The following is a 27,668-nucleotide window of genomic DNA, read 5'->3' as shown; positions in this document are numbered from 1 at the left end:
CCAATGGGGTCAGGCTCAGGCCACCCACCCAGACCTCCGGTCCAGTGGCATCCACCATGCAGATCCCCAGTGCCAGAACCTGCCTGCCTGGGCATCGAAGGGGAGCTGGGCCTCTAAAGGCAGAGGAACTACCAGGGTCGTGCCTGCCTCCACTCACAGGGGTCCTGGGATCCAGCAAGAAGATCCTGGATCCAACAGCCCACATGCAAAAGACGCAGGTCCACAGAACTGGAGCCTGGACAAGGGCCTGGCCAGAGGCCTGGAGATAAAGCCCCTCCACCTGCTCTAGGGACCCCCCAGGACCAGCATCTGCCTCCAGCCAGACCTGACCAGGGCCTCTCGGTCCCCAGAAAACCCAGGCAGGGGTCCTAGCAAGCCCAAGGCAGCTGCAAAGGGAAAACAGAAGAGAGAGAAATCTTCCCTGTCATCCTCAAACCAATGGGTCAGAGATGGGAAGTGCCCAAGGGGCTGCGAGTAGCTAGGCAAGTCCCTCCTCCTGTCAGGCCCCTCTCCTATTGTAACACTCTCTGAGCCCCCTAAGCGCTGACATTCTGGGATTCCGGAACCTCAGTTGTTCCCTATCTGTACAATATGTACAGGGGACTCATCAGTCCCAAGAGATACACCGTCTCTCTGAATAACATGAAACAAAACAGGAAATTCCAGAAGTAAGGTAACTTTACTCAGATAAAACACAGATGGTAGCAGATAGAGGCCACAAGCTCATGGGATGCCATTCCAGAGGGCCCCTCACCCACAGAGGAGCCCCTGTAGGAAGGAGGCCCAGGCCCCATCCGCACAGCAAGCCCCGGTGAGGGGCTCTAAGACACCCCCACTCCAGCCTCTGGTCATGGACACAGCCCATAGCGGGCACAGCATCATGATGGAATGGACTCTGCAGGCCACGCATGGCTCCTGGGAACCCCCAGCCCCTCCCTTCTCCTCCCAGCCTTTCCAGCTGTCTTCCCACCAGGAGGGCTCGGAGGTCACAGCACAGAACGTCTTCCAAGAGCCCCTGCCTATCTTTCTGCCTGGATGTAGGCAGGAGCTGGGGGTGGTGCAGGAGCCAGGGCAGGAACCAGAGATGGGGTCAAGCAAGGAGTCCTAGTCCAAGCAGGGCCTAGACTGCGGCTAAGGCTAGGCTGGATTCTGTGCTAAGAAACAGCATAGAAACCTGCGGGCAGAGGCTCCGGCCCAGCCTGCGGAGCACAGGATGCAGCAGGTGATTTCTGTGCCCAGCACACAAGCTCTGGCCTTATCACATTTTCCTCCACTGGCCCTAGAATGAGCAAAGAGCTTGGGCGGATAGCCTGAGCCTCAGCCAGGGAGCAGGCTGGCCTCGAGGGAGCAGGTCAGCCCAGGAAGGGAGGGGTCTGCCCATGACCAGGTGGGGTATGGCCACAGTAGCTGGAGATTGGCAGCACCCACCCGCTCTCCCATCCCCAGGGAACTTTCTTCCAGCTTGCCAGGTGTGACCCACTCCATCTCACCCGGACCCTCACAGCAGCGTGTCGGTGCGTTTGCTGCGCCACACCACCAGGCCAGCCATGGCGACAGTCAGAACGACGGGTATAACGATCAGCGGGATGAGAACCTCGTCTGGGGGGTCCTCCAAGTGGACCCTGTCCACGGTGCAGTTGGAGAAGAACTGCCTGTGGATGCCGGTGATGAAGCCCTGGGCCAGGGGGTTGGGCCAGTAGCAGCCCACGACGTTGGCCTCCATCTCGGTGCAGTTGGTGAAACTCTCATAGTACCTGCAAAAGCAGAGGGGGTGAAAGCCAGGCTCTCGCCATCCCCCCTCACACCTGCCCTGACCTGAGGCCAGGAAGATGGGTGGGGTGGCTTGGGTACAGTCCCATTTGGCCACCTATTCACAGCCCAGCCTTGGAAAATCCCCATTCTGGCCACAGGGTCATCTGTGCCCATGACCCACTCCCTGTGTCCCCTGCCCACATTTGCATCACAATGACCATGACTTGCTGCCTTTGAGGCCATGAGTTCCCAGGATCCAGGGTCTCAGCCCAGCTTCCCTGGACCTCTAAGCACTACGCAGGTCTGCCCAGAGGACACACCAAGCCATGCTTCTCCAGGGCCAAAGGGTGCCTGGATCACGGCCGCTTGGACCTGCAAAGCCTTCATCATCCAGGATACCCTAAGAGCCTGAGAGGAGGGTCTCTCTGAGGCCAGGGGCCAGCCACCTCCTAATCAAGTCAGCCTGCCCTCATGTGCCAGGTGGTGGCCAAGTGGGAGTCAGACCTGTGAGCCCCAGTCCCTGCCTCTTCATCTCCTACTCAGAAGTTGCTTCCTTCGGCCCCATCTAGCAGGACATGTGGAGCCCCCTCCTGTGGGTCCCCCTGTCCATGAGATCAAAGATGGGAAGGGCACTCAGCAAACCACCCATGATGCTCCATGACCGCCCAGCACAGGCTCTGGACAGTCCTCATGCTGACCAAAGGCTATAGCCACCAAGACCCAGAGGTCAACTCAGCATAAAGGACTTCCCAGCCACCACCTGTTCCAATGGGCAGCCTGTGGAGGTGATGACCTCCCTGTCATTGGGGTCTGCAAGGCCTAGAGTGGCAGCCACTCATTCAGGATGTTCTAGACGAAGCTAGATGGACTCCAGCCCAGATGCCACCCCCTCTGTGCAGGGCTAGGACTTCCCCACGTCTGTGCTGCATGAGTACAGATGCAGGAGTGTGAAGGGTCCTGCCTCGGCTTCCCCATGGGAAAGTAGCCCATCTCCTCCTTCCCACGCTGTCCCAGGAGGGAGCCGCTGATCTGGCCCATCAACAGGAAAGAGCTGCCTCCTGCATGGAACATCATCTGGGCGTAGATTTCCCAAAGCATCAGAAAGGGGTAGGAAACAGGGACTCTGACCTACTCCACCCAGGGTTCTCCTGGTCTCCCAACCCCATGCCCCAGGAAGGGTCTGGGAAGCCCAGGTACAGTCACTCAGCCCAGCTCCTGACTGATCCAAGGCTGGCTCTCAGCACCTTGGAATGTAGGTCAGACACACACCTGTGCCTTTCCAGGTAGTGTCAGCAGAGAACAGCCAGAGCAAAAGAAACCGCCTCGAATCCAAGTACAGAGCTGTTGGCTCTCCTGGGCCTCAGCCACAATGCAGCACCTGAGACATGCCCAGGCATTAGAGACACCTCAACAGCTAGGTCCATGGACAAACCCTCATCTTCCCTGACCTGCTTCTCCCACAGGGCCTCAGATTCAGTAGCCTGCTGTCCACCCCAACCCCCCGCCAGCTGATCCAGGAGCTGGGGAGTCGTCTAACAACACTCTGCAACAGCCTTCACCTTCAGAAGTTCCCAGCATCTATGTGTGTGATGAGAATCACATGCGGTAACCTCTGTGCCTCCAAAGTCATTCCACTGAACTGCTACCCAGGAATGCCACCCCCCAACAACCATCCCCAGGGCTGAGATGAGCCAGACAGACCCTGGAGAAGACCCTCTGTGGACAGCGAGTCTACAGGGCAAGAGGAGTGATGTGCAGCCCCAGAACCGTCCCAAGAGGAGGTGAGGCAGGGCTGAAAGCCTCTGCTGTTCCCAAACCCCACTCCCAGCCAAAGCTAGGCCACATGGAGAAGCCCACGGAGCAGAGGTAATCCCAGAAGACAGCATGGACAGTGGCTTCAGGCTCAGGTTGCAGAGCCAACATGGCAGGGCCTCTCCAACTCCAGCTCGGCCACTCACCATCTTTGTGGTATGGGCCATGTCATTTATCCTCCCTGGACCTCAGTTTCCTCATCTGTAAGTGGGTTTAATAACACTTATCCTATCAGGTGGTTGAGAGAACCAAATGAGTTGAGGTCCATGTGCCCCAGCAAGTGCCTGGCACACAGAAGGTCATGGGGTGAGCCCACCCCAGCTGTTAGGTTTGGGGCAGAGCTGAGCACAGCACCCATCTCTGTGGATCCACAAAATCTGCATTTTTGTCACATATCTAGAGAGGTCCACATTCAGTGCTTCTCTAGAAAACCGGGAACTACTTATGATTTATTCATCCCCTGGATAATCTGGGGCCTCCCCACTCCTCCTTCAGTCAGGCTCCCCAGAGCACTCTCCCTAAAAAAGATGCACCACAACCCAGGATGGGAAGGAGAGGAGCCCAGCAGGCTGGAAGCCGGGCAAACCCCCCAGTCAGACTCCCTCTCCCCCCACCCACCTCTGGGGTGTTTGCCCACCTTCCTTTATGTTTCACCACCTGAGTGTGTTCCCAGGCAATATAGTGTTGCATTTGGAAATCCCATAGCAATGCTCCTTAACTGGGTACAGAAGGAGCCCATTGCTGCTATTGGAGGGAGGTTCCCAGGAGAGGACACACTCTGGTTGCCCCGAGGGGCAATGAGACTCCTCCCCAGGGAAGGCCACAGGCAGGCCATGGGCGAGTTTGGGGAATAGGGTCTTCCCAGCCATGACTTGACTACTGATGGGGTCGTCATGTGGACCAGTCCTATTGAGGGGAGCAAGCCACCTCTCCTCTAAGCTAACCAAGGCCCGCCCTGCTTCAGTGGGGACCAAAGCAGAATGAACATTCAGGGGAAAGAGAGGAGTGTCCTTCATTCTTGACTGAGCTGGGCTGCAGGGCATGGGCAGGCAGTCACCATGTCAGGTAAGCATCAAGTGCCCTCCACCTGGGCCAGGCTGCCTCCACCCGGGGTGTACTGCCATGCTGGGGCACCGCCCTCCCTGGGGCTTCCCTCTCCTGCCTTGGCTCCGCTCCCCAAATCTCATAGCTTCTTTTGTCGTGGTTTGCTCCACACCTTGGTGCACAGCCGCCAGAGCTTGAGAAAGGTATGTGGGAATCAGATGCTGGAGGTGCCACACGTCTGACAGTATTTTCGTTTCTCCCTAATTAGTGGACAAATTGGCGGGAAATAGCACACTAGCTGAGAAATCAGTCCGAAATTCTCAGGTCCTTGCATCCCACAGTCCTCGGTTTCCACGGCTGCGGTGGGGGAGCCTGAAGGCCTCTGATCCCCTCATCTCCAACCTAGAGCTCATTTTTTTCCTCCTTCTGGATAGGTGCAGAAGTTTTCCTTTGTTTCCACAGCTCTGATATTCCAGGGTCCATGTGGGACATTTTCCTCCCTCGTGCCAGTACCGGGCAAGCCCTCACCGGCTGCAACCTCATGCCCTCAGCCCCTGGCAAGGGCCCTTTATCCTTCCATTCTCCTGTTCTCTTTCTAGAATTCCTACTATCTTGGTGTTACGCCTGGACTGACCACTGACCTCCTGATCATCTTCTCTGTCTCTGTCTCCTATTCCTGGGAGATTTCCTCAACATCTCCCTTCCAACCTTTCTATTCCATTTCACTTCTATTGCATGCTCCATTTCTAAAGCTCTTTCTTTGTTCTCATTCATCACATGAGAGATAGTTGTTGCCCTCTGAAGATATCAGTCGTGACGTTTGCAGTTTTCTTCTTGGTGCTTGGCCCCCGGGGTTGCTTGGTTCCATCTCTCTGGTCTCTGTCCTTCAGAGTCAGAGCCTTAGATCAGATTTCCAGGGACCCTGCTTGGACACTCGTGACTGGGAGTGGGGACTGAGAGCTGATGAGACACTGGGACCCTGCAGAAGAGCTTGTCCCCAGAGCTTCCAGGGGTTGGGGGGGTCACTGCTTCTAGGTCCTTCCTCTTGGCTGGTCTTACTCCTCAGAAAGGACAGCTCCAATCCTACCCTAGACCACCCTCCTGGACCCAGTGGCAAAAGATAATGCGTATCAGCCGCTTTCTCCAGCCTCCCTCTCTGGGACACTGTGCCACGTTCTCAATTACATGGGAAGGCCCAGAAACCCTGGTGTCACCAGCTCCAAGAATACACCTCCAGTGTCCAGCTGGGGTGGAGGAGGGCTCTGGACACCTCACTGCTTCTCAGCCACTGTTTCACTCTCTTGGGAGCTGGTGCTGCCGACCGGGTCGTGGGAGGGCTCCGCAATGTCAACCTGGCTGTTCCCAGCTCCCCTTTTCCAGCATCAGGTCTGACTTCACCAAGGGCACTCAGTCAGTGGCTCTTGCCCACTCACTTACTGGCTCCTAAATGCCCATCGGGTTGCCTCCACTCCTATCCTCCCAACCCACGGCTGGACATCTCTATTTAGTCTCTTTACCAAGGCTTTAGCAGGTTACAGAGAGGAGCAAGACCAGAAGCTATGAAGCTATGACCTCCTCTTCCCTGACTCCACCCCCACCAGTGGGTCCATTCCAGGCCTGTGTCCAGGCTCACTGAGGACCAGGAGGAGCCTGCAAAACCCCTTCCTGAATCCCAGCACCCCTTCCCCGCAGACTCAGAATTCCATTCCACTTGGTTCAGCAAGCAGTTCCCCCACACGGTGGGGCTGCAGATGTGACAGCCTCAAGGAGCCCCCATCTGCTGGGCCACTAGAATGGCCAGGGCCGGGGAGGCTTCCTGGGGCAGGGCCATGGTCAGTGTCTCTACAGAAGACAGGGGCTGGGGTGCTAACATGCAAAAGCAAGAGGCCAGCACATTTAGGGTCTGGCAGCAGCCACCAGGGGGTGGCACAAGACTGCAAAGCCAGAGGTAGAGTGGGGTGAGGCAGAGGACTGTGAGGCCATGAGCAATTTCCAAGGAGGTAAGGAGATGAAAAGCTTGGGAAGCTTCTAGAACAAGGGGCCCTCCCTTCACTATGAGGTGTTGTCCACAATTACACCTGATATTTGGAACCCAATTCCTCTAAGTCCTCTGACCACTGAGGACAGACCCAGCCATGACTGGTGCTGTAAGAAAGACACATGACAATGTCCACCCAGCTCCAGCTGTAAGGAGAGGTGGAGCACCCTCCAGGCAAGGCATCCCCCAGGCCAGGGCACCCCCTGGGGTAGGGCAGCACCCGCCCCTGGGAGAGTGCACCCCCCAGGCCAGGCCACCCGCAAACTGGACACTCCCCGGGCAGGGCACCCTCCAGGCAGAGCACCTCCCAGACAGGGCACCCCCAGGCCAGGGAACCCCCGAACCGGACACTCCCAGGGCAGGGCACTAATCTGGATCAGGAGGAAAAGCAGGCATGGGGAGGATTCCTAAATAACAGAGGAGAGGGAGAAGCAGAGGCACAGTGTAGAACTGCTAGAACATCAGAGTGAGGATGCGGAATGGGGGGTAGGAAGCTGGGAACCCGCTGTGGACGTGGGGAGCACAAATGCCATGGGCAGGGGCACGGCATGGGCGGGGCCGTGAGTGATGTGCCAGGGGGATGTGGGTGGGGTGGCCAGAGCCAAGAGCAGAGTGTGAATAGGAGCGTGGTTGGGGCCCTGGGCAAAGTGTGGGGCAGCACATGAAAGGGCTGTGGGTGGCCTACGGTGGGTTGTGGGTGAGGCATGGGTGAGGCCTTGGGTAGAGTGCGGTCAGGCTGTGGTCAGGCAGTGGTTGGGCAGTGGGCAGCGCTGTGGTCAGAGCAAATCCCACGCCCAGCAGTGGCACTCACACGATGAACTCGGACAGGTTGCACCGCTTCCAGACGTCCACCTTGCCCATCTTGTCTGCGAAAGCCTTCCCACACAGGGGCAGCCTCTCCAACATGCCTGTCTCGTTGCAGCCACCTGCTCTGGGACACCCACCTGGAGAGGGGACAGCCATAAGAATTCCACTACAGTTCACACTGGGGATGCCAGGACAGGGGAGGCCCGAGGAGCCATAACTTGAGTACTCACTAGCAAGGCTCCGTTTGCCAGCCTGAGACCGTTCCAGCGGAGTCCTTCACCCTCCACCCTGACCTACCTGTCAGTGCAGAAAGGAGGCTCCACACAGGGACCTGTCCCCAAGACAGGACAAGTCCACCTTTTCACTTCACCGCCTCACAGGCAGTGGCACAGGGAGGGATCAGGCAGTGAGACCCTGGGCCAAACTCCTTGGGAGGTGGTGAGAAGGTCTCAGGCAGATCAGGGCTGGCAAAGAGGCTCCAGTTCCAGCTTAGGAGTCCCAGGGGCCTGGGAACATCCTGAGGACTCTAAGACCTGGGGACCATCCCACTGCCTGCAGGGGTGGCAGAGGAGGGCTCCAGGCCAGTAAAGACCAACCCCTCCCGGTCAAAGACCCCCTCCGATTCTGGGAAACCAGGGGCTGAGGCCACTGCAGGGACTCATGTTCCCAGCAATGGGAATGAGTCCTTTGGACTTTCTCAGGGTCTGACACAAGCTGCTTGTCCCAGGATTTCCCCACTGCCCTTCCCAACCTCTGCCCACCAAAACATCCCCTCCCCTTCTTCCTCATGCCTTTGCTCCACACATTTCCCCATGGGGAACATCCTCCCTCCCACTGAGCAATGCCCCCTGTCCTTCAGGGCCTGTCTCCACGGTCATCCCATTTCCAGACGACAGGACCTCCCTGCTCCTAAACTTCCCTCACCTGACCTCTGCTTTGGTGCTCATCATATACTCAAGAGAGACCCCAGGCATATGTGTCTCGGGTGTGTGTGTGTGCGCACGCACAGCCCTGCTGTCTGTGTCTTGGTGTGTGTGTGTGTGTGTGTGTAGGTACACAGCCCTGCCATCTATATCTTAGTGCGTATGTGTATGCATACATGAGCATGTGTGAACACAGCCCTGTCATCTGTGTTCCGGCGGCTGGTGCTGGGCTAGAGGAAATACCATGAAGAAGCAGATAAGAAAATGGTTCCAGATTGACATGGGAGAGACCTGGCTCACACCCACACTTCACTGGTTACCAGCTCAACCTCAGTTTCCCCATCCGCAAGATGAGGGATACAGGCCCCACCTCACAAGGAGGTTGAGCTGGCTAACTTAGTCTGAAATGCTCAGTGCCACCTCCAGGAATGTATCATTCATTCATTCCCTCAATAAGTCTTGGCTGAATGATAGAGAAAGCAGTGAGCATTTCAGAGTCTGATCTTCTTCCATGTGTGGCTCACCCTGGGCACTGAGCAAGTGCTGAATAAGTCACTTTAATATGGAAATGGCAGGTTTAGACAGGACCACTTTCTGGTGCAGGGACCTGCTCCACCAGAACACAGCACCCCAGACACTCCTCAAGAGTCATAGCCTGCTTAATCCTAACATTAGGGAAGACCCTGGAAGCCCCTTGGTTGAACAAGGGCCTGATGCCAGCAAAAGGGAGTGGCTTGCCTAAGGCCAAAGGAAGGCTGGAGGGGTCCAGATCCCAGGGTTAAGGGAACTGGCATGCTCAGCCCACCCCCACCTGCAGCAGAACACCTGGAGCACATACAGAGGACAGGTGTTAGCTGGAACCCCACAGAGGAGAACACAAAAGGGCTTGCCAGCTGTTCAGGGTCGTGGGTTCCCAGACTCAAGGCACCTTCTTCCCTTTGTGACTGCCCAAACCTATACCTCAGAATCCAGGCTGACAGCACTGAGAAGGGCCCCTAGGGGTCACAGCTGGTAAAGTTGGACAGGGGACTCGCAGGTCCCAGCAGGTGGTCTGAGAAGCCTGTGTAGGCACTCACATCTCCCCTTCTGTCCATGCAAGCTTCCCCAGGATCCAGGGCATCTTGAGGCCCCAGGGAACCCTGGAGATGGGAAGCACACAGGCTGTGGCTCAGTGGTCAGCCTGCTGCCATGTGTAAGCAGATGGCAAGGACACAGGCTGGGTGAAGTCACCACCATGGCCCCTGGACACAGGGTCAGTGACTGGCTCTCTCAGAACAGGTGTTTCAGGGCCTTCTGGTCACTGTGCATGGTTTCCAGCACCTGGAATGTCCCTGACCCCCACGTTCGCTTGTCTCAACAGCACAGCTGCAGGCCTGGATTCTCTGAAAGGCCACACATCCCACTTAGGGCCCTGACCCCTGAGTGAGCCTCTGGGGTGCTCACCTCTCTTCACAGAAAGGCCATGTGCTCATTCTGTGTCTGTCCCATCCCTGCATGTAGCACAGGTCCCCCACATGGTCCCACAGGGTCTGCACATGGAGATGGTGGCTCAGTACCCACTGTCACCCCAGTGAAATTTATCCAAAGATTTAGCAAAACATCCTGGACCACCACTATCATGTGTTGCGGACTGTGTTGGATCCTTGGACGAGGGGAGAGAGAGAGGGTCTGGTTCCTGTCTTCAGGACCTGCCATCTGGGTTCCAGGGGGCAAGAGGAAGACACAGGGATCTCAGTCCAACTAGGGGAGTGACTAAAGATAGAGCATATAATAGATGGGGCAGAACCCACGACAGAGTGTCAGGAAGTCTCACCAAGATGCACAGGCCATATAGGGGCTGCGCATACAGGCAGCCACAGTCAGAAGGAGACCTGAGCTCCGATGTCAGTGGCGGGAAGGGGGCATGACCAGGGCTGCATCAGGACCACTGAAAGGGATGGTGCAGTGGCTATAGGGGGCTAAAAAGTGCACAGGCCCCATCGGGATCACCTAAGAGGACTTGAGCTGCCCGGGTAGCAGGAGGAGCGTGGAGCAAGATGGGTCCAGGTGCCCAAAGCAACATGGCTTCAGCAAATACCAGTCAATGGCCCAGAGATGGACCAAGAACAGCAGCCAGTGTGGGGACAGTGGCCAGCCGCACACATGAGGGCTTGCTGAGGCCATGGGAGTCAGGAGGTACCTGAGGACCCAGCCTGTACTTTCCCTGGCCCTTAGGCCCCTGTCATCTGTCCCAGACATCACAGCAGACCCCAAGGGCACTATAACACCCACTACACAGATGGAGAGGCTGATGCCCAGAAAGGTTAAGTGTCTCCCAGGGTCACACAGCTTTGGGGTAGTCATCTGTGCATGCCGGGCCTGCTGTCTTCACCCACAGTACCCAAGACCCTCCTGGCTCACTCCTCCAGCCAAAGCACGGTGCTCCCCATCCTGTCTGCTCTCACTGGGCCTTGTCCATTTCCTCAGCTGGGAGTGCCCACTCCCATCTCCCTAGGAGGAAATCCACAGCCCCCACCAACACCCCCACCTCACCCCTCTCCTTGGCAACTGGGCCCCACTGCTCCCCTGCTGTCGAGGCTCTGCTATGTGTGTCTGCCCTCCTCCCAGCTCAGGCCTGGTGTCAGGAGGTCCACAGCAGCATTTGCGCCATGAATGTGAGGACCCCAGGATGGTAGCAGTTGAAGCAGTGTGAGCTGTGGGCAAAGCTGCTGACAGTCCCCAAGGGAAAGCAGGTGCCCTGGACGATCAGCCCTGCTCCTTGCAGTCCTCCCCACACTATCAGAAGTGGCAGAAGCCTACAGAGGCTACAGGGAAAGCTACAGCTTTCCCCCAGTGGGCAGTCAGCTCCATGCTGGGGTTTCCTCCACTTCCCAAAGCCCATCAGGGCTCACTGGGCACTGGGAAACTTGGACGTAAAAACCACTGCCCACCACCTCCTGCTCAGCTGTCCACAGACACAGCTGGGACCTTCATAGGGAGAAGCCCACTTGGTCCCCACAGGCACCTCAAGGCATGTGTCCTTCCTTCCACAAAAGCAATATTAGAGAGGCCACATCTTTCACCCAAAATCCCAGTTTGTTAGCGGCAGCCTGGACAATAGCCCAGGGTCCTGACACCTGGGCACCACCCACAGCTTCTGATGGACACCACTTGCAGCTATAGTGTGGATTTTGTAAAAGGCTTATACAAGCCTCACTATATCCTTGTAGAGAAGATAAGCAGACACACTTCCATGTCCAGTCATATGGCAGATGTCTGGACAAACTTTCTACTGAAAACAACTGAAAGCCTGGATAAAATATAAACCATACATTCATAAAATCATCAAGGAGCTGACAAGATGGCAAGAAATTATCAAGCTAAAGACTAGATGGAGTGGAACCCAGAGGGCCATGGATTTGTTGCCCTGGAGGCATCTTCCCAGCCTGGAAAACTGGGGGTGGATAAAGGCCAAGATGAGAAGTCTAATGAAAGGCCCCATAAACTGACATTCAGAGGTAGGTGAACCAGAAATAATTCTTCACCCTCGGCCAAGTAGGAGGAATGGGACCTGGCACTGAGCAGGGAGGGGGACCCCTCTCTGAGAAGTCATAAGCAAGGCTGACCTTCTTGTGGATTCACAGCCCAAATTCACATGACCTGGATGGACCCAGGGAAACCCCAAGTTTAAACTGATCATCATGGACAGGCCCCCGCAGGAGCAAATAAACCCAAACCCTCTCAGAAGGAGGCATCATCATTGCAGCCCTCAGAAAGCTGCCATAATTAACTTCCCAAGGAAAACAAGCAGCTCACAATCAAAAATCAACTAAGTATAACCTCAATAGAAAGACCCAACAAGGTGAAACCCTGTCTCTACTAAAAATACAAAAATTAGCCAGACAAGGAGGCGTGCACCTGTGGTCCCACCTACTCGGGAAGCTGAGGTATGAGAATCGCTTGAACCAAAGAGGCAGAGGTTGCAGTGAGCCAAGATCGTGCCACTGCACTCTAGCCTGGGTGACAGAGTGAGACTCTGTTGAAAGAAAAGAAAAGAAACTCAACAAGGGGGTACAGACTTCTGGGATGGTGGTATGAGAAGCTCATCCTAAGGGCACACATCAAATGAAGAAGGTTATTCAAGAAAATCTACCACATCTCAGGAAGAATAGTGAGAATCTGTGACATTTGAGCTACAACCTGTTCCCACTCCACACCCTACCTCTGGCTGTAGAGCCTGTACTCCACTGGGTGCAACCACAAATGGAGGTTCTCTCTACCCCAGCTCCCAGTCCTGGGCTACAGTTTCACCCTGGGACAAGCAGGCATGTCCCTCCCAGCTCCATGTTACAGGAGGTCTCTTCTTTCTGGGCAGATGAGGCCTAGAGAACTGAGGCTCCCTGCCCCGCCCAGTCCCCACTTCTAAGGTGGAGGTTCTGCACCAGGCATGGCAGGCCAAGAGTACTGGGGCCCCAACCACCCCACCCCAGCTCACTGGTAGGGTGGAGGCTCCACACTGGGAGGAGCAAGCCAAAATCAGGAACTACAGTGTCCCTCATGGGTGCCTGCTTGTGGAGCAGAGATGTCATTCTGGTAGAAGCAGGCCATTGTCCTATCCCCCAGTCCAATACAGTGCCAGGTCCTGCCCAGGGGAAGAGGCAGGCTGTAAGAAGAGACAGATATTTCCATAGCTGTTGCAGAAGGGATTGACTATATTTGGAACAGAACAGAAGTCCATGCCTGAGGGTGTTGTCAAAAACAATGGAGGCAGGCGTGGCATCCCACACCTGTAATCCCATCACTTTGGGAGGCTGAGGTGGAAGGATTGCTCAAACCCAGGAGTTTGAGGCTACAGTGAGCCATGATCATGCCACTGCACTACAGCCTGGGTGACAGAGCAAGACCTTGTCTCAAAAAATAATAACAATAAATAAAATAATTTTTTATTAGACTAAAATAATTTTTAAAAAAAGAAAAAAAATCAAAAAAGACATGAGACTTTGTTAAAGCCTGAATAGATTTTAAAGGATTATATAAATGTCCTCTGACCACAATGGAATAAAATTAGAAATCAAAGACAGGGCTGAGCGTGGTGGCTCACGCCTGTAATCCCAGAACTTTCAGAGGCCGAGGTGGGCAGGTCACCTGAGATCCAGAGTTCGAGACCAACCTGGACAACATGGCAAAACCCCATCTCTACTAAAAATACAAAAATTAGCAGGGCACAGTGGTGCACACCTGTAGACCCAGCTACTCAGGAGGCTGAGGCAGGAGAATCGCTTGAACCCAGGAGGCAGAGGTTGCAGTGAGCCGAAATCACACCATTGTACTCCAGCCTGGGCAACAGAGTGAAACTCTGTCTCGAAAAAAAAAAAAAAGAAAGAAGGAAATCAAAGATGGAAAGAATTTGGGGAAATTCACAAATATGTAGAAAATAAACAGCATTCCTAAATAACCAATAGGCCAAAGAAAATTTCACAAGGGAAATTAGATATGGTTTTGAGATAAATAAAAATAAAAGACACAACATACCAAAACTTAGAGAGATGCAGCTAAAACAGTACTTGGAGAAAAATTTTTAGTTGTAAAAACTTATATTAAAAAAAAAAGGCTGGACATGGTGACTCACTCTTAGAATCCCAGGTGGGATGGCTTGTTGCTGGGAGTTCCTGACCAGCCTGGGCACCATTGTGAAACCTTCATCTCTACAAAACAAAATTTTTTTAATTAGCCAGGCATAGTGGCACACCTGCAGTCCCAGCCAACAGGGAGACTGAGGTGGGAGGAACACTTGAGCCTAAGAGTTCAAGGCTGAAATGAACCATGATCACACCATTGCACTCCAGCCTGGGTGACACAGCAAGACTCTGTCTCTAAAAAATAAATAAATAAATAAAATAAGGCCGGGCGCAGAGGCTCACGCCTGTAATCCCAGCACTTTGGAAGGCCGAGGCGAGCAGATCATGAGGTCAGGAGATCAAGATCATCCTGGCTAACACAGTGAAACCCCATCTCTAGTAAAAATACAAAAAATTAGCCAAGCATGGTGGCATGCACCTGTAGTCCTAGCTACTCGAGAGGCTGAGGCAGGAGAATCGCTTGAACCCAGGAGGCAGAGGTTGCAGTAGCCAAGATTGCACCATTGCACTCCAGCCTAGGTGACAGAGCAAGACTCCGTCTCAAAAATAAATAAATAAAAAATAAAATAATAAAGAAGAAAGATCTCAAATCAATTACCCAGCCTTCCACCCTAAGGCACCAGACAAAGAAGATCAAACTAAGCTTAAAGACAGCAAAAGAAAGGAAGAAATTAAGATTAGAGGAGAAATTAATGAACTACAAAATAGAAAAAAAAATCAACAAAATCAAAAGCTCATTTAAAAAAAAAAAGCTTTTAAAAGATCAACAAATTGACAAACCTTTAACTAGACTTACCAGGAAGAAAAGAGAGAGACTCAAATTACTAAATCAGGGATGAAAGAGGAGATATCACTATATCACTACCTGTGTTAGAGAAATAAAAAAGATTATATGCAAATACTATGAACTGCTGTATGCCAACAAATTAGATAATGTCAATGAAATGGACAAATTCCTAATAAGGCATTGTTATGGAATGAATTGCATCTCCCCTAAAAAAGATATATTGAAGTCCTAACCCCTAGTACACCTCAGATTCTGACCTTACTTGGAAATAGGGTCTCAACTGAGGTAATCAAGTTAAAACTAGGTCATTTGGGTAGACCTAATCCAACATGACTGGTATATTCTTACAAAAAGGAGAAATATGAACACAGAGAAAGACACACACAGAAAGAAGATGAGGTGAAGACATTCAGGGAGAAGACAACAGTGTGAAGATGGAGGCAGAGGTGGGAGTGATGCTACTGCAAGGCAAGGAACACCTGGGGTCACCAGAAGTTTGGGAAAGGCTGGGAAGGAGTGCTCAGCACCTGGGTTCTCCCAGCCTCCAGAACGGGTTTTAAGTCACCCAGATTATGGTACTTTGTTACAACCTAGGAAACTATTAAAGACATAAACTACTGAAATTGGTTCAAGAAGACATCAAAAATCTAAATAGGTCTATACTAAATAAAGAGACTGAATTCTTAATTTTAAAATTTCTCCCAAAGATAATCCCAGGTATAGAGGCTTCTCTGGCAAATTCTACCAAACACTGAAAGAAGAATTAACAGAAATCATTCACAAACTCTTCCAGAAAATAGAACAAGCAGCACTTCCCCATCTTCCAACTCATTCTCTGAAGCCAATATAATCTTGACAGCAAAACCGAAGACATCATAAGAAAAGAAATCTATAGGCCAATATTGCTTCTGAATATATATGTAAAAACCTTCGATACTAGCAAACTTAATCCAGCAACATATAAAAAGGATTATACACCATGACCAAGAAGGTTTTATCTCAGGAATGCAAGGGTGGTTCAACATAAGAACGTCAATTCATGTAATATATCACATTAATAAATGAAGGGGGGAACCACATGATCATCTCAATTGATGCAGAAAAAGCATTTGACAAAATCCAATGTCTTTTCATGATTTAAAAACACTCAATATATTAGGAATGGAATGGAATGGAATTTCCTCAACATGATAATGACCATATATGAAATGCCCAGAGTTAACATAACCAATGATGAAAGATAAAGCTATCCTTTAAGATCAGGAACAAAACAAGGATGCCAAGTTTCACCACTTCTATTCAACATAAGTACTGGAAGTTCTAGCCAGAGCAATTAAGCAAGAAGTGAAATAAAAGACATCCAAGTTAGATAGGAAGAAGTAAAACTATCTCTATCACAGATGACACGATTTTATACGTAGAAAATCTGAAAGAATCAACATACAGGCACACACACAGAGAGAGAGACTGTTACAGGTAATAAACTAACTCAGCAAAGTTGCAGGATACAAAATTAACACACAAAAAAAGTTGTATTTCTGTGCACTAGCAATGAATAATCCAAAAAGGAAACAAAGAAAACAATTCCAATTCCAATACAATCAAAAATAATAAAATTCTTAGTAATAAGTATAATTAAAAAGTACAAAACTTGTACTCCGAAAAGTATAAAACACTGTTGAAAGAATTTTTTTTTTTTTTTTTTTTGGAAACAGAGTCTCACTCTGTCACCCAAGCTGGAGTACAGTGGCACCATTTCGGCTCACTGGAACCTCTGCCTCCCAGGTTCAAGGGATTCTCATGCCTCACTCAGCCTCCTGAGTAGTTGGGATTACAGGCACCTGCCACCACGCCCAGCTAATTTTTTGTATTTTTAGTAGAGACGGGGTTTCACCACGTAGGCCAGGCTGGTCTCGAACTCCTGACCTCAGGTGATCCACCAGCCTCAGCCTCCCAAAGTGCTGGGATTACAGGCCTGAACCACCATGCCAGGCCTGTTGAAAGAAATTTTAAAAGATCTACATAAATAGAAAGACATCCTATGTTAACACATTGGAACACTTAATTGCTAAGATGTCAGTACTACCTAAAGTGATATACAAACTCAATGCAATCCCTATCAAAATCGCAGCTGGCCCATTGCAGTAATTGATGAGCTGATCCTAAAGTTTCTATGGAAAAGCGAGGGACACAAAATAGCCAAAACAATCATGAAAAAGAACAAAGTTGGCCAGGCGAGGTGGCTCACGCCTGTAATCCCAGCACTTTCGGAGGCCAAGGCGGGTGGATCACCTGAGGTCGGGAGTTGGAGACCAGCCTGACCAACATGGAGAAACCCCGTCTCTACTAAAAATACAAAATTAGCCGGGCGTGGTGGCGCATGCCTGTAATCCCAGCTACTTGGGAAGCCTCAGGAGAGGCTTCCCAAGGCAGGAGGCAGGAGAATCGCTTGAACCCGGGAGGCAGAGGTTGCGGTGAGCCGAGATCGCGCCATTGCACTCCAGCCTGGGCAACAAGAATGAAACTCCGTCTCAAAAAAAAAAAAAAAGAACAAAGTTGTAGGACTCACACATCCCAATCTTACAACTTACAGCATGGCAACAGTAATCAAGATAGCATGGTACTGGCATAAGGTTAAATAAATAGACCAGTGGAATAGAATTCAGAGTCCAGGAATACACCCTCACACTTATGATAAATTGATTTTCTACAAAGGTACCAAGACAATTCACCAGAGAAAGAATACTCTTTTCAACAAATGGTACTCCGACAACTGGATATACACTTGCCAAAAAATAAAGTCGGACCCTTCTCACCTCATACACGAAAATTAACTCAAAATGGATCACAGGCCGGGCGCCGTGGCTCACGCCTGTAATCCCAGCACTTTGGGAGGCCGTGGCGGGCGGATCACGAGGTCAGGAGATCGAGACCATCCTGGCTAACACGGTGAAACCGCGTCTCTACTAAAAGTACAAAAAATTAGCGGGGCGTGGTAGCGGGCACCTGTAGTCCCAGCTACTGGGGAGGCTGAGGCAGGAGAATGGCGTGAACCCAGGAGGCGGAGCTTGCAGTGAGCGGAGATCATACCACTGCACTCCAGCCTGGGCAGCAAGGCAAGACTCTGTCTCAAAAAAAAAAAAAAGGATCAAAGACCTACATGTAGAGCTAAATTATAAAACTCTTAGATTACCCAGCTATTCGGGAGGCTGAGGCACAAGAATAGCTTGAACCTGGGAGGCCGAGGTTGCAGTGAGCTGAGATTGCGCCACTGCACTCCAGTCTGGGCAACAAAGCAAGCCTCTGTCTCAAAAAATAAATAAATAAAAATATAAATAAATAAATAAATAAAACTTTTAGAAAAATACAGGAGAAAATCTTTGTGCCCTTGTGTGAGAAAAAGCCTTCTTATACATGACACCAAAAACCCAAGAAACAAAAGAAAAATAGATAAATTAGACAAATCAAATTTTAAAACTTCTGTACTTCAAAGGATAGCATCAAGAGAGTGAAAAGACAACCCACTAAATGAAAGAAAATATATGCAGGTCGTATATCTGATAAAAGACTTGTACCCAGGTTACATAAAGAATTCTTACAACTCCATAATAAAGGGAAAAATAAACCAATTAAAAATGGGCAAAGGATATGAATAGTCATTTCTACAAAAATATATATAAATGATCAATAAGCACATGAAAGACAATCAACATCATTAACCATCAGGGAAATGCAAATCAAACCACAATCACATACCACTCACACCCACCAGAATGGCTATCATCAAAAAGGCAGTCAGACATGATAGCACACACTTGTAACCCCAGACATTTGGGAGGTTGAAGTGGGAGGATGGCTTGAGGAGTCCGGGGTTGCAGTGAGCTATGATTGCACCACTGCACTCCAGACTGGGCAACAGAATGAGACCCTCTCTCAGAAAAAAAAAAAAAAAAAAGTGTTAGTGAGGACATGCAGAAATTGGAACCTTTATATACTACTGCTGATTGGAATGTAAAATGAAGCAGCCACGTTGGAAACTAGTCTAGCAGTTTCTCAAAATGTTAAACGTAGAGTTACCATATGACTACACAATTCCACTCCTAAATTTATACCACACATGTTCACACACAGATTTTTACATGAAGATTCATAACAGCATTATTCATAATAGCCAAAAGATGAAATAATGTCCATCAGCTGATGAATGGCTAGAATGTGGTATATCCATGCGATAGAATATTATTTGTACATAAAAGAGTGAAGTGCTAAAACATACCACTCTATGAATGAACCTTAAAAACATTCTGCTGTGAGAGAAGCCAGTCACAAAATCTCACATATTATATGATGCCATTTACACTAAATGTGCAGAACAAGCAAATCTAGAGACAGAAAACATATTAGTGATTCCTTAAGGCTAAGGGGGTTGGAGGAAATAGGGAGTGACTGCTAATGGATAGGGGGTTTATTTTTGTGGTGACAACAACATTCCATAATTGAGTATAGTGATGGTTGCAAAATTCCAGGAATGTACTAAAAAATATTGATGTATACTTTAAATGGGTGAATTGTGTGGCATGTGAATTATATCTCAATAATGCTGGCTTTTTAAGGCATAATAAAAACTTTTTCAAACATACAAAAGGTGAAAGGAAATATCACCCACACACCCAAACTATAAGTAATGTTTAGGAAAGCCTATCAGAAGCCAATATGGACCTATGCAAAGGAATGGAGGACATCAGAAATTTTAACTATGCAAGTAAATATATAGAATTTTTCTCAATGTCTAAATTCTGTAAAAGATAATAATCATGTATTGTGAGATTTATAACTTTGATTTAAGTAAAATATATGACAGCAATGGCATAAAGTTCAGGAGGAGAGAAATGGAAGGTTCTTAGGCTATCCATGAATCAGTGTAATGTCACCTGAAGACAGATTGATAAGTTAAAGATGTATACCATAAACCCTGAACCAACCACTGGAGTAACAAAACAAAAAAAAAAGAATTACACCCAATTAGCAAGGATGGAGGAGGAGAAGGGCAAGAGGAAGAAGAAATGGAGTAATAATAATAAATACTGAGTCCAAAAGAAGGCAGAAAAGGAGAAAAGAGAGGAAAAGAATTGATGGTACAATGGTAGATTTAAATCTAACCATATCAATAATCAGATTGAAAGTAAATGGTCTAAGCACTTCAACTAAGAAGCAAATATTGTCAAATAAGAACAAAAAGTAAGGTCCAACAGTAGGCTGCCAACAAGAATCCAACTTTAAATGAAAAGACTCAAATAGGTTCAAAATAAAAGAGCGGGAAAAGACACATCTTGCTACCACTAATCAAAAGAAAGATGGAGTGGCTATATTAATATCAGACAAAGTATGTTTTGGAGCAAAAAATATTACTAGAGATAAAGAGGGTCTTTTCAATACAATAAAGGGCTCAATTCATCAAGATGACGTAGCAATCCTAAATATGTATGCACCTAATAACAGCATCAAAACACACAAGGCAAAAACAGAACTCCAAGAAGAAAATGACAAATCCACAATTTCACAATTACAATTGGAGAATTCTTTTTTTTTTTTCTTTTGAGACAAAGTCTCACTCTGTCACCGAGGCTGGAGTACAGTGGTGCGATCATGACTCACTGCACCCTTCACTGCCTGAGCTTGAGCAATCCTCCCACCCCAGCCTCCTGAGTAGCTGGGACCACAGGCATGTGCCACCACACTCAGCTAATTTTTTTTTGTTATTTGTAGAGACAAGATCTCATATTACCCAGGCTAGGCTCCAGTGATCCTCTCGCCTTGGCCTCCCAAAGTGCTGGAATTACAGGCATGAGCCACCGCACCCAGCAGATAATTGGAGAATACTCCTCTCTCAATAATTTACAGAACAAGTAGATAAAAATCAGGAAGCTATTAGAAAACGTGAACAGAGGAGGAACAGAGGTGTCCAGGGCACAGGCAGGAGCACAGTGGAGCTGGGTATACTGTGTGTGGAGGGGTGGGGTACACACCATTGTGGGTGTAAAGGAAGGAAGAAGTGACTTTGGAAAGGTAGACCCAGGGCAAGGTTGGAGCAGGATTTACAGGTCTTCAGAGTTTATTTAAAGTCTAATAGAAAGGCAGAAGTGGGTTTTCAGCTACAGTACTCTCCCACTTAACCCAAATAGGCCCTCTGAACCTTCACATCATGGAATCCTGGGCAAGCACCAGCCAGGACTGAAGCTGGCGTCCCTTCAAGAGAAGCCATACCATCTCTGCAGGAATGGAGGCCCATGTCCTTCTGAAGCCTGACCGTGCCACCCTCCAGATGCCCCAATAGCATGGAGCCAGAAGACAGAGACCTCATCTCGTTTAGTTCCTGATTTGCTGTGTGACTCCAAGCAGTGCCCTTCACCTTTCTGGTCCTTTGTCTCCCCATCTGTAAAAAAGAATGATTCTGATTCTGTGTGTTTCCATTGGTTAATAATTGTGCAACTACAAAATCTCTGTCAAGGTTAGCCTCCATCGGGCCCCAACTTCCTATTCCCACCACTGCTGACCCCAGCCTCCAGCTTGTCCCACCCATGAGCTGCTGCTCCACGACTCTCTGGCTGCTGGCAGCACCTGCCCCTCCTCCTCCACAATCAGACTGTCCCCCATTACCACAGCCTCCTTCCTGGACACCAGCAGCTCCCATTTCTGTGTGTCCCAAGCTGCTGACCCCAGGTTCTCTTGTAGCACAGCTCTAGACTCTGAAGTGCTTTGAAGGAACCAAAAAGTAATAAGAGACTCAAAAGTGAAGCCATTCTTCTATAAGGCTGGTAGGGACCACCATTCATGAACCCACCCAGAAAGCCCTGAGGCTTGGGGGCTCTATCCCTAGTTCCTCTGGGCACTGTCATCTTTCAGGGCAGCCACCAGAGATAGGACAGACCCAGCAGAGTCAACTGCACAATAGGCTTACCCAGGCCACAGCCCAGGCCTATTGCATGGGAGCCTCTGGGGTGTGAAACCAAGAATTCATGTTTGTTAAAACCTCCAAGTGATTCAGACATGGGGTCAAGGCTGAGACTGAGAGATAGAAAGCAATGTGTCTCCACTCAGATGTGCAGGCCATCACCTGAAGACCTCAAGCAATGTAGATTCCAGTCCAGCAGGCTTGGAGGCCAAGGCACTCATCTCTGCAAGCTCCAGGCAAGCCCCTTCTGCAGGTCCAAGGACCACACTCCAAGGAGTAAGGGCATGGGGGATAGAAGAGCAGCAAGCAGGAGCCAGAAGGCTCTAGGTGCTCACCTCGGCTCTGCCCCTGACCCTGACACTCACTCACTTGCCCCTCTGAGCCTCAATGTCCCCATTCAGAAACGGAACCAGTGGCACCTACCTGGCAGACCCTTGCCCCATTTCTCTTTCCCTTCAGCCAGGCTCTCCACCTCCCTCAGTACTGACCAGTGCTCCCTGAATGCCCTGTTCTAAGTGTGGCCCAACCCGCCAAGCCCTACAACAGCCAGACAGGGCAGGTACTTAAAGACTGAAACCCTGTGGCAGGGTGGGTCAGCTGCTTCCTCAATTAGACAAGGCAGGGGAGTCAAGGTTCAAAGCCAGGCCACCTGCCCACAGAGCTGTCTCCAGGTGGCATGTCACCATTGCCTCAGACTGACACCCTCACTCCAATTCCCACCCTTGGTCTGCCAAGCAGGGCTGCATCCAAGGCTCACCTCCTTGCCCTGAGGGCTCCTGGCTGGAGTGGCCCACTTAGCCCTGGTCCCCGATCCCCACCTTCCTTTCCTTCTCTCCCAGTGGGCACTTCCAAGCTCCATGTCAAGCCTGGGCTCTGCAACAGATTCTGGAGTACAGGTCGGCATTGATCCTGGGAAGGGCCTGAAAAACATCATGCCTCCTTCACCACCTCCCTCAGTTTAGAGATGGGGCGATGGAGGCCCAAAAGAAAGCAACTTTCCCAAGGCCTCCCTCTGCCACCCTGCTCAACTGCACCTGCCTGCAGGTGAAAAGACAGCCCTGGCATAAGTGACCAAAGGGTTCAAGCCCCAGGGACCACGTGGAGTCACACTAAGGCGGCCTGTGCACCTTCACCCTAAAGCTGCCCCTGCCTTGGACTCTGAAGGTTCGCCTAGCTGCTCTCCACATCCAGCTCCTGTCCTCATCCCTGGGTCTGGCATCATTCCCTAACAGATTCTCTCAGCACCCTTGGGTGGGTCTCCCAAGGTGAGCTCCGCCCACCATCCCAATGGGCACAAGCCAGGCTAGCCCCACCCTGTCCCTCCTGGCCAGTGCCCACACCTGCAGCCTGGTCCACCTGGACCCCTAGGTCTGAATCTGAACCCCTAGACCTGGACCACTTGGCCTGGTCCCCCCTCAGCCTGCTCTGACTGTCACCTATCAGACCACCAAGACCCAGCCCAGTTCTTCTTCCTCCTCCGCCTCCCCCTCCTTCCCCTTCTTCCTCTCTTCCTCCTTCCCCTGTCCTTCATTACCCTCCTCCCCCTCCCCTGTTTCCTCTCCTCTCCTTCCTTCCTCCTCGTCTTGGAAGTCAGAATGAATCTGAACCACTGCCTTCTCCTCCCCAGCCCTTTCCTAGGAGGTATTTGCCGCAGCCAGCCCAAGTCATGGCTGTTCCTACAGCCCACCTCCCTACACAGGGCCTGTGTCTGCCACATTTTCACATTAACTATGATGCTCTGAAACACAGCTCTGGGACAAGGTCCTGATAAGTATTCATTACCCTCAGGCAACTATTATTCTCCCTGAGCCCCTGATCTCCCTCACTGAGCCAGGCAAAGACAGCATCAATTCCCCACCACCCCCAGTGCCAGGGCATTGCCCAGCCCCTCCCCCACGGCTCTACAAATACCCACCCAGGTCGCACAGCTATCTAAAAAGAGAAGGAGGGGTCCCTGACAACATGCCCCTCCCTGAATCTCTGCATGCCCCAAATCTCTACATACTCCATAATCTTCACATGCCCCATCGCAAGGACCTGGCCCAGGCAGATTGTAAATGTGCCTTTGAGGACCACATGCCATCCTCAGGCAGGTGTTCTGGGATAACTTCTCTGCCCACGGAGGTGCTATGAGGATGCCTGTGACAGCACCAGCCCTGGGCCTGCACAAGGCCGGCACCCTGAGAAACCAAGTGCCCTCCCCAGGGAGCTCATTTCTAGTGCACATGAGGCTTGAGGGGCTCCCAGCAAAACCTGACAACCCACCCAATGTTAGAACAATGGTGTAAAGACAGATTCCTGGCAACACCACAAAAGAGGGCCATTGCCAATCAAGCTACTGGCTGCATTAGTAAAGGTCGCAGGAACTGAATCAAAATAGAAATCCATTTTGGTTGGTTTCATTGGGAAACAAAGAACATGCCGGCCTGTGTTTCTTTTGTCTCAGGGACTTCCAGACGCCACTGAGAGATGATAAACAGCCAAACAGATGCATTTCCGCCCGAAAGGGCTTTTGTGGCTAGTCATTTGGAAATGAAACACAGGCGCTCTCCCCCTCCTTGACAGAAAGAGCATCGATGAGACTAGCAAGTGGCTGCCATGGGCCACGGTCAGTCGACCTTGGGAGGCTGTGGATTCTGGGCGGTTCTGCCCCTGGTCTCTGTGGTTGGGCAACTTCCTCTCTACCCTCCAGATTTCTGTTTCCTTATGAAGAATAGGTAAGAGCATGGAGGTCAGATAACCTCCAAGGAACCTCCAGTGCCAAAAATCTATGGGCCTCTTCTTGGCCAATCACCACCTTCAAGTCTTTTTTTTTTTTTTTTTTTTTTTTTTTTAGGCAGAGTCTCGCTTTGTCACCAGGCTGGAGTGCAATAGCACGATCTCGGCTCATTGCAATCTCCGCCTCCCAGGTTCAAGCGATTCCCCTGCCTCAGCCTCCTGAGTAGCTGAGACTACAGGTATGCACCACCACACCCGGCTAATATTTTGTATTTTTAGTAGAGACGGAGTTTCACCATGTTGGCCAGGATGGTCTCGATCTCCTGACCTCGAGATCTGCCCGCCTTGGCCTCCCAAAGTGCTGGGATTACAGGCGTGAGCCACCACACCCGGCCGACCACCTCCAAGTCTTTAATTCACCAGAGTTACTGCTATCCAACCACCGCCCTTGGGCCCACTTGATTCAGTAGAATCAATATGACCGCAGGTAACATGGTAGCAGGACATCATTTAATGATAAAAACGATGGTACCATGTTCATATGCTTGCACACACAGGCACACACACTATGGTGCTCCATCTTTGGGTGCTGTGAATGAGCCTCATGAGGCCCAGTGCAGTCACTGGTGGGTGCCTTCCCATACCTCCCCTTGTTTAAGCATGAACCCTTCCACCCCACAATCCCACGCCCAACACAAGGTGATAGGGACTAAACTGAATGGAATCAAACTGACGGTCTCAGCAGCCCTTTACAGGTTGCTATTATTACATCTACATTGCAGCTGGGAAACTGAGGCCAGTGAGTGCTTTATAATCTTGGGATCATGATCAGGATTTTCACCCAGACCAGAAGAGTCCAGTCAAGAGCTGGGCACCACAGCAAAGCGTCCTGCTGAGTAGACAACTGCTGGACTTCACATCCCCACAGCCCCACACAGCCTCAAATGCTTTCTGGAAAAAGGTCTGGAATTCTCAAAGAAGCCCCAGAGGCCTGCACCCTCCCTGCTGGTCCTCCTGAGCCAGTCCTCAGTCAAGAGGAACCCACCCAGCTCCTTCCTTCCAGACACAGCAGCATCCAGGGCAGATGTGGGCTCCAGTCCCGGATACCTCTGACACATCGGCCTGGGACCATGAGCAAGTTTTACCTCTCTCTGAATCTCACTCTGGCCAGTCGAACACTGGGAGGGTCTGCTGAGAAGCTGGACCTGGTCCCTATTCTGGCCAGGGAGCGTGAACCCATGTCCCATTGGAGGGGGACAGTCAGGACCAACACAACAGGACAAAGAAGTGGCCCTCAGGAACTGGGTCCACGAGAGACAGGATTATTAAGGGGGGATTCTGTGCAGGCGGAAGCCTGTGGTCCTTCTCAATTTGATACTGGAGATGGTCAGGAAAGCCTCAGCTTCTCCCGGAATGAATTGAGAGGACCTTCCTTCCACTATAGCGACCAAGATCTCCACCTAAGGGGCGCTCACTGGAAGTTTGCTGAAATCCCAAATCAGCATGCTCCTGATTTCAGAAGCTGCCATGCACCTGATTTCAGAAGCTGCCATGCACCTTTGCACTTCAACACAAAATCCACCACCTCCTAGGCTCCAGCCCTGGAACACCCAATGAAGCCACACATGTTCTGCACACCAAGACCTCTTCAATGGAAGGAAAATGACCACTGAGTTTGGTCCACCCTTTTCCCACCTCCCGTACCAAATCCCAAATCATCAAAACAGGCCCAACTCTGCATCTTACAGCCAGGGAAACTGGGGACCACCAGGCCAGGGCCCTCCATCACCAGTGTCCCCCCCAGAACTGGCCAGGCTCAGTCACCACTTAGTGGACCCCAGCCCTCAGCAAGCACTCTTCCCCAACAGCCTTTACACACGTTCTCTCTCTCTCTCTCTCTCTCTCTTACTTTTTCTTGGATAATTTCTTTAGCAAGGTACTTCAAAACAAGTTTTAGTTTCATCTATTTCCATTTTGTGAGCAATGGCTCTTCCTAGAGTCCTGATTTCTTGCCGAAGAAGGCATTAGGAGAGGATGGCTCAGAGAGTCGCCCCGCTTCCCCTCTCAGCCAGTTCCAGGACACACACAGGCGTCCACACACTGAGGGGCCCTGGGAGGACCAGCTACCCGGTCCGGAGTCCACCCGCCCACGCCCCTGTGAGTGGTGGGCAGGCACTCAATGCCAGGACAGAGAGCTCACTACCTTACAGACAGCCCACCCTGGGGGATAAGGGGTAAAGAGCCAGACCTGGTCCACCTCTTCTCGCCCACCCTGAGGCGACCCCAGAACCGGGGCGTGGGGGGACATCACAACTAGGAGGACCGGGGGCTGCCGGACCCTGCCGTCAGAAGACCCCGGAGGGGGCCCTGTGCCTCCCTTGCCCGCCAGAGTCCTTCGCCTTCAGCTTCTCCCGGGTGGAACCCTCCCGCAGAGCCTGGGAATCCCGCCAGGGTCACTGTGCGCCCCTCCCGAGCTCCGGGGCAAGGGAAGGACCGCGGCGCAGGTGCGGGAAGGCGCGGGTCCACCCGGGTCCGGTGAACCCCCAGGAGTGGGGGCGCCCCCGGTGCGGGCCGACGCCCCCTTACCGCAGAGCAGCAGCAGCAACAGGAGAAGTTGCGGGCGCCGCAGCGCTCCAGTCTCCATGGCTGGCCGGCCGCAGCTGGGTCACGCTCGGTCCCGCTGGGGGCGCGGCTGGGGGACGCCCGGTTGGGGTTGGGGTGGGGCGGGGCCTCAGGGGGTCCGCCCTCAGGCCGCACCCCCAGACCACGCCTGCGGCCGTGCCCCGTTGCCTCCAGATGTGGGGTGCAGTCCCTGCAGGCGCGCCGGGTGGGAGGGATAGGGGCGGCTGGAATTTGGGCTGGAATCTCAGCGGTGAGAGGGGGGCGAGGGCTGGGTTTCGAGCTGGGGACAAGCTGGGGTAAGGTGGGGTGCCGGCTGATGGGCTCTGAGGGCGGGGCTGGGGTGCTGAGCTGCAAAGGAGCTTTTTGGGAGCAGATTGTAGGGGCAGACTGGGAGGTGAGCTGGGGTGAGCGTGGGGGCCGGCTGACGGTGGGCTGGGATGCAGGCTGGAGAGACTTGGGGAACTTCCGTCCAGGCTGGGGGGCAGAGGGTGGGGGTAGACCGGGGAGGGAGCTGAGGTGAGGATGAAGCGCTGGCTGATGATGGCCTAGAGGAGGCTGGGGGTAGACTGGAGGAAGGTGGACCTGGGGGTGGGCT

The 27,668-nt window shown here is 51.5% G+C and overlaps 1 protein-coding gene across 1 annotated transcript; it reads right to left on the bottom strand.

Annotated features, from left to right (window-relative positions):
• Positions 1 to 660: 660 nt before the first annotated feature.
• RAMP3 (receptor activity modifying protein 3) lies at positions 661 to 27,433 on the bottom strand. Its single transcript, XM_057302867.2, has 3 exons — positions 27,038 to 27,433; positions 7,458 to 7,590; positions 661 to 1,754 (listed from the first exon to the last, which is right to left on the bottom strand). The coding sequence occupies exons 1-3, from the start codon at positions 27,093 to 27,095 to the stop codon at positions 1,499 to 1,501; spliced, it is 447 nt and encodes a 148-aa protein (XP_057158850.1). The 5' UTR covers positions 27,096 to 27,433; the 3' UTR covers positions 661 to 1,498.
• Between the last annotated feature and the right edge of the window lie 235 nt (positions 27,434 to 27,668).

The sequence above is a fragment of the Pan paniscus genome, chromosome 6 (assembly GCF_029289425.2).
Source record: "Pan paniscus chromosome 6, NHGRI_mPanPan1-v2.0_pri, whole genome shotgun sequence".
Lineage (NCBI taxonomy): Eukaryota > Metazoa > Chordata > Mammalia > Primates > Hominidae > Pan > Pan paniscus.
The sequence above is the reverse complement of the archived record's forward strand: the minus strand, read 5'-3'. Positions and strand labels throughout refer to the sequence as shown.

Bases quoted from the DNA above. Each gene is read 5' to 3' on its own strand.
- RAMP3 (XM_057302867.2), bottom strand. From the start codon at position 27,095: ATGGAGACTGGAGCGCTGCGGCGCCCGCAACTTCTCCTGTTGCTGCTG. The intron at 7,591-27,037 runs GTAAGGGGGCGT...TCCCCTCTCCAG, and splicing joins GTTGCTGCTGCTGCTCTGCG to GTGGGTGTCCCAGAGCAGGT. The intron at 1,755-7,457 runs GTGAGTGCCACT...CTGCTTTTGCAG, and splicing joins AACCTGTCCGAGTTCATCGT to GTACTATGAGAGTTTCACCA.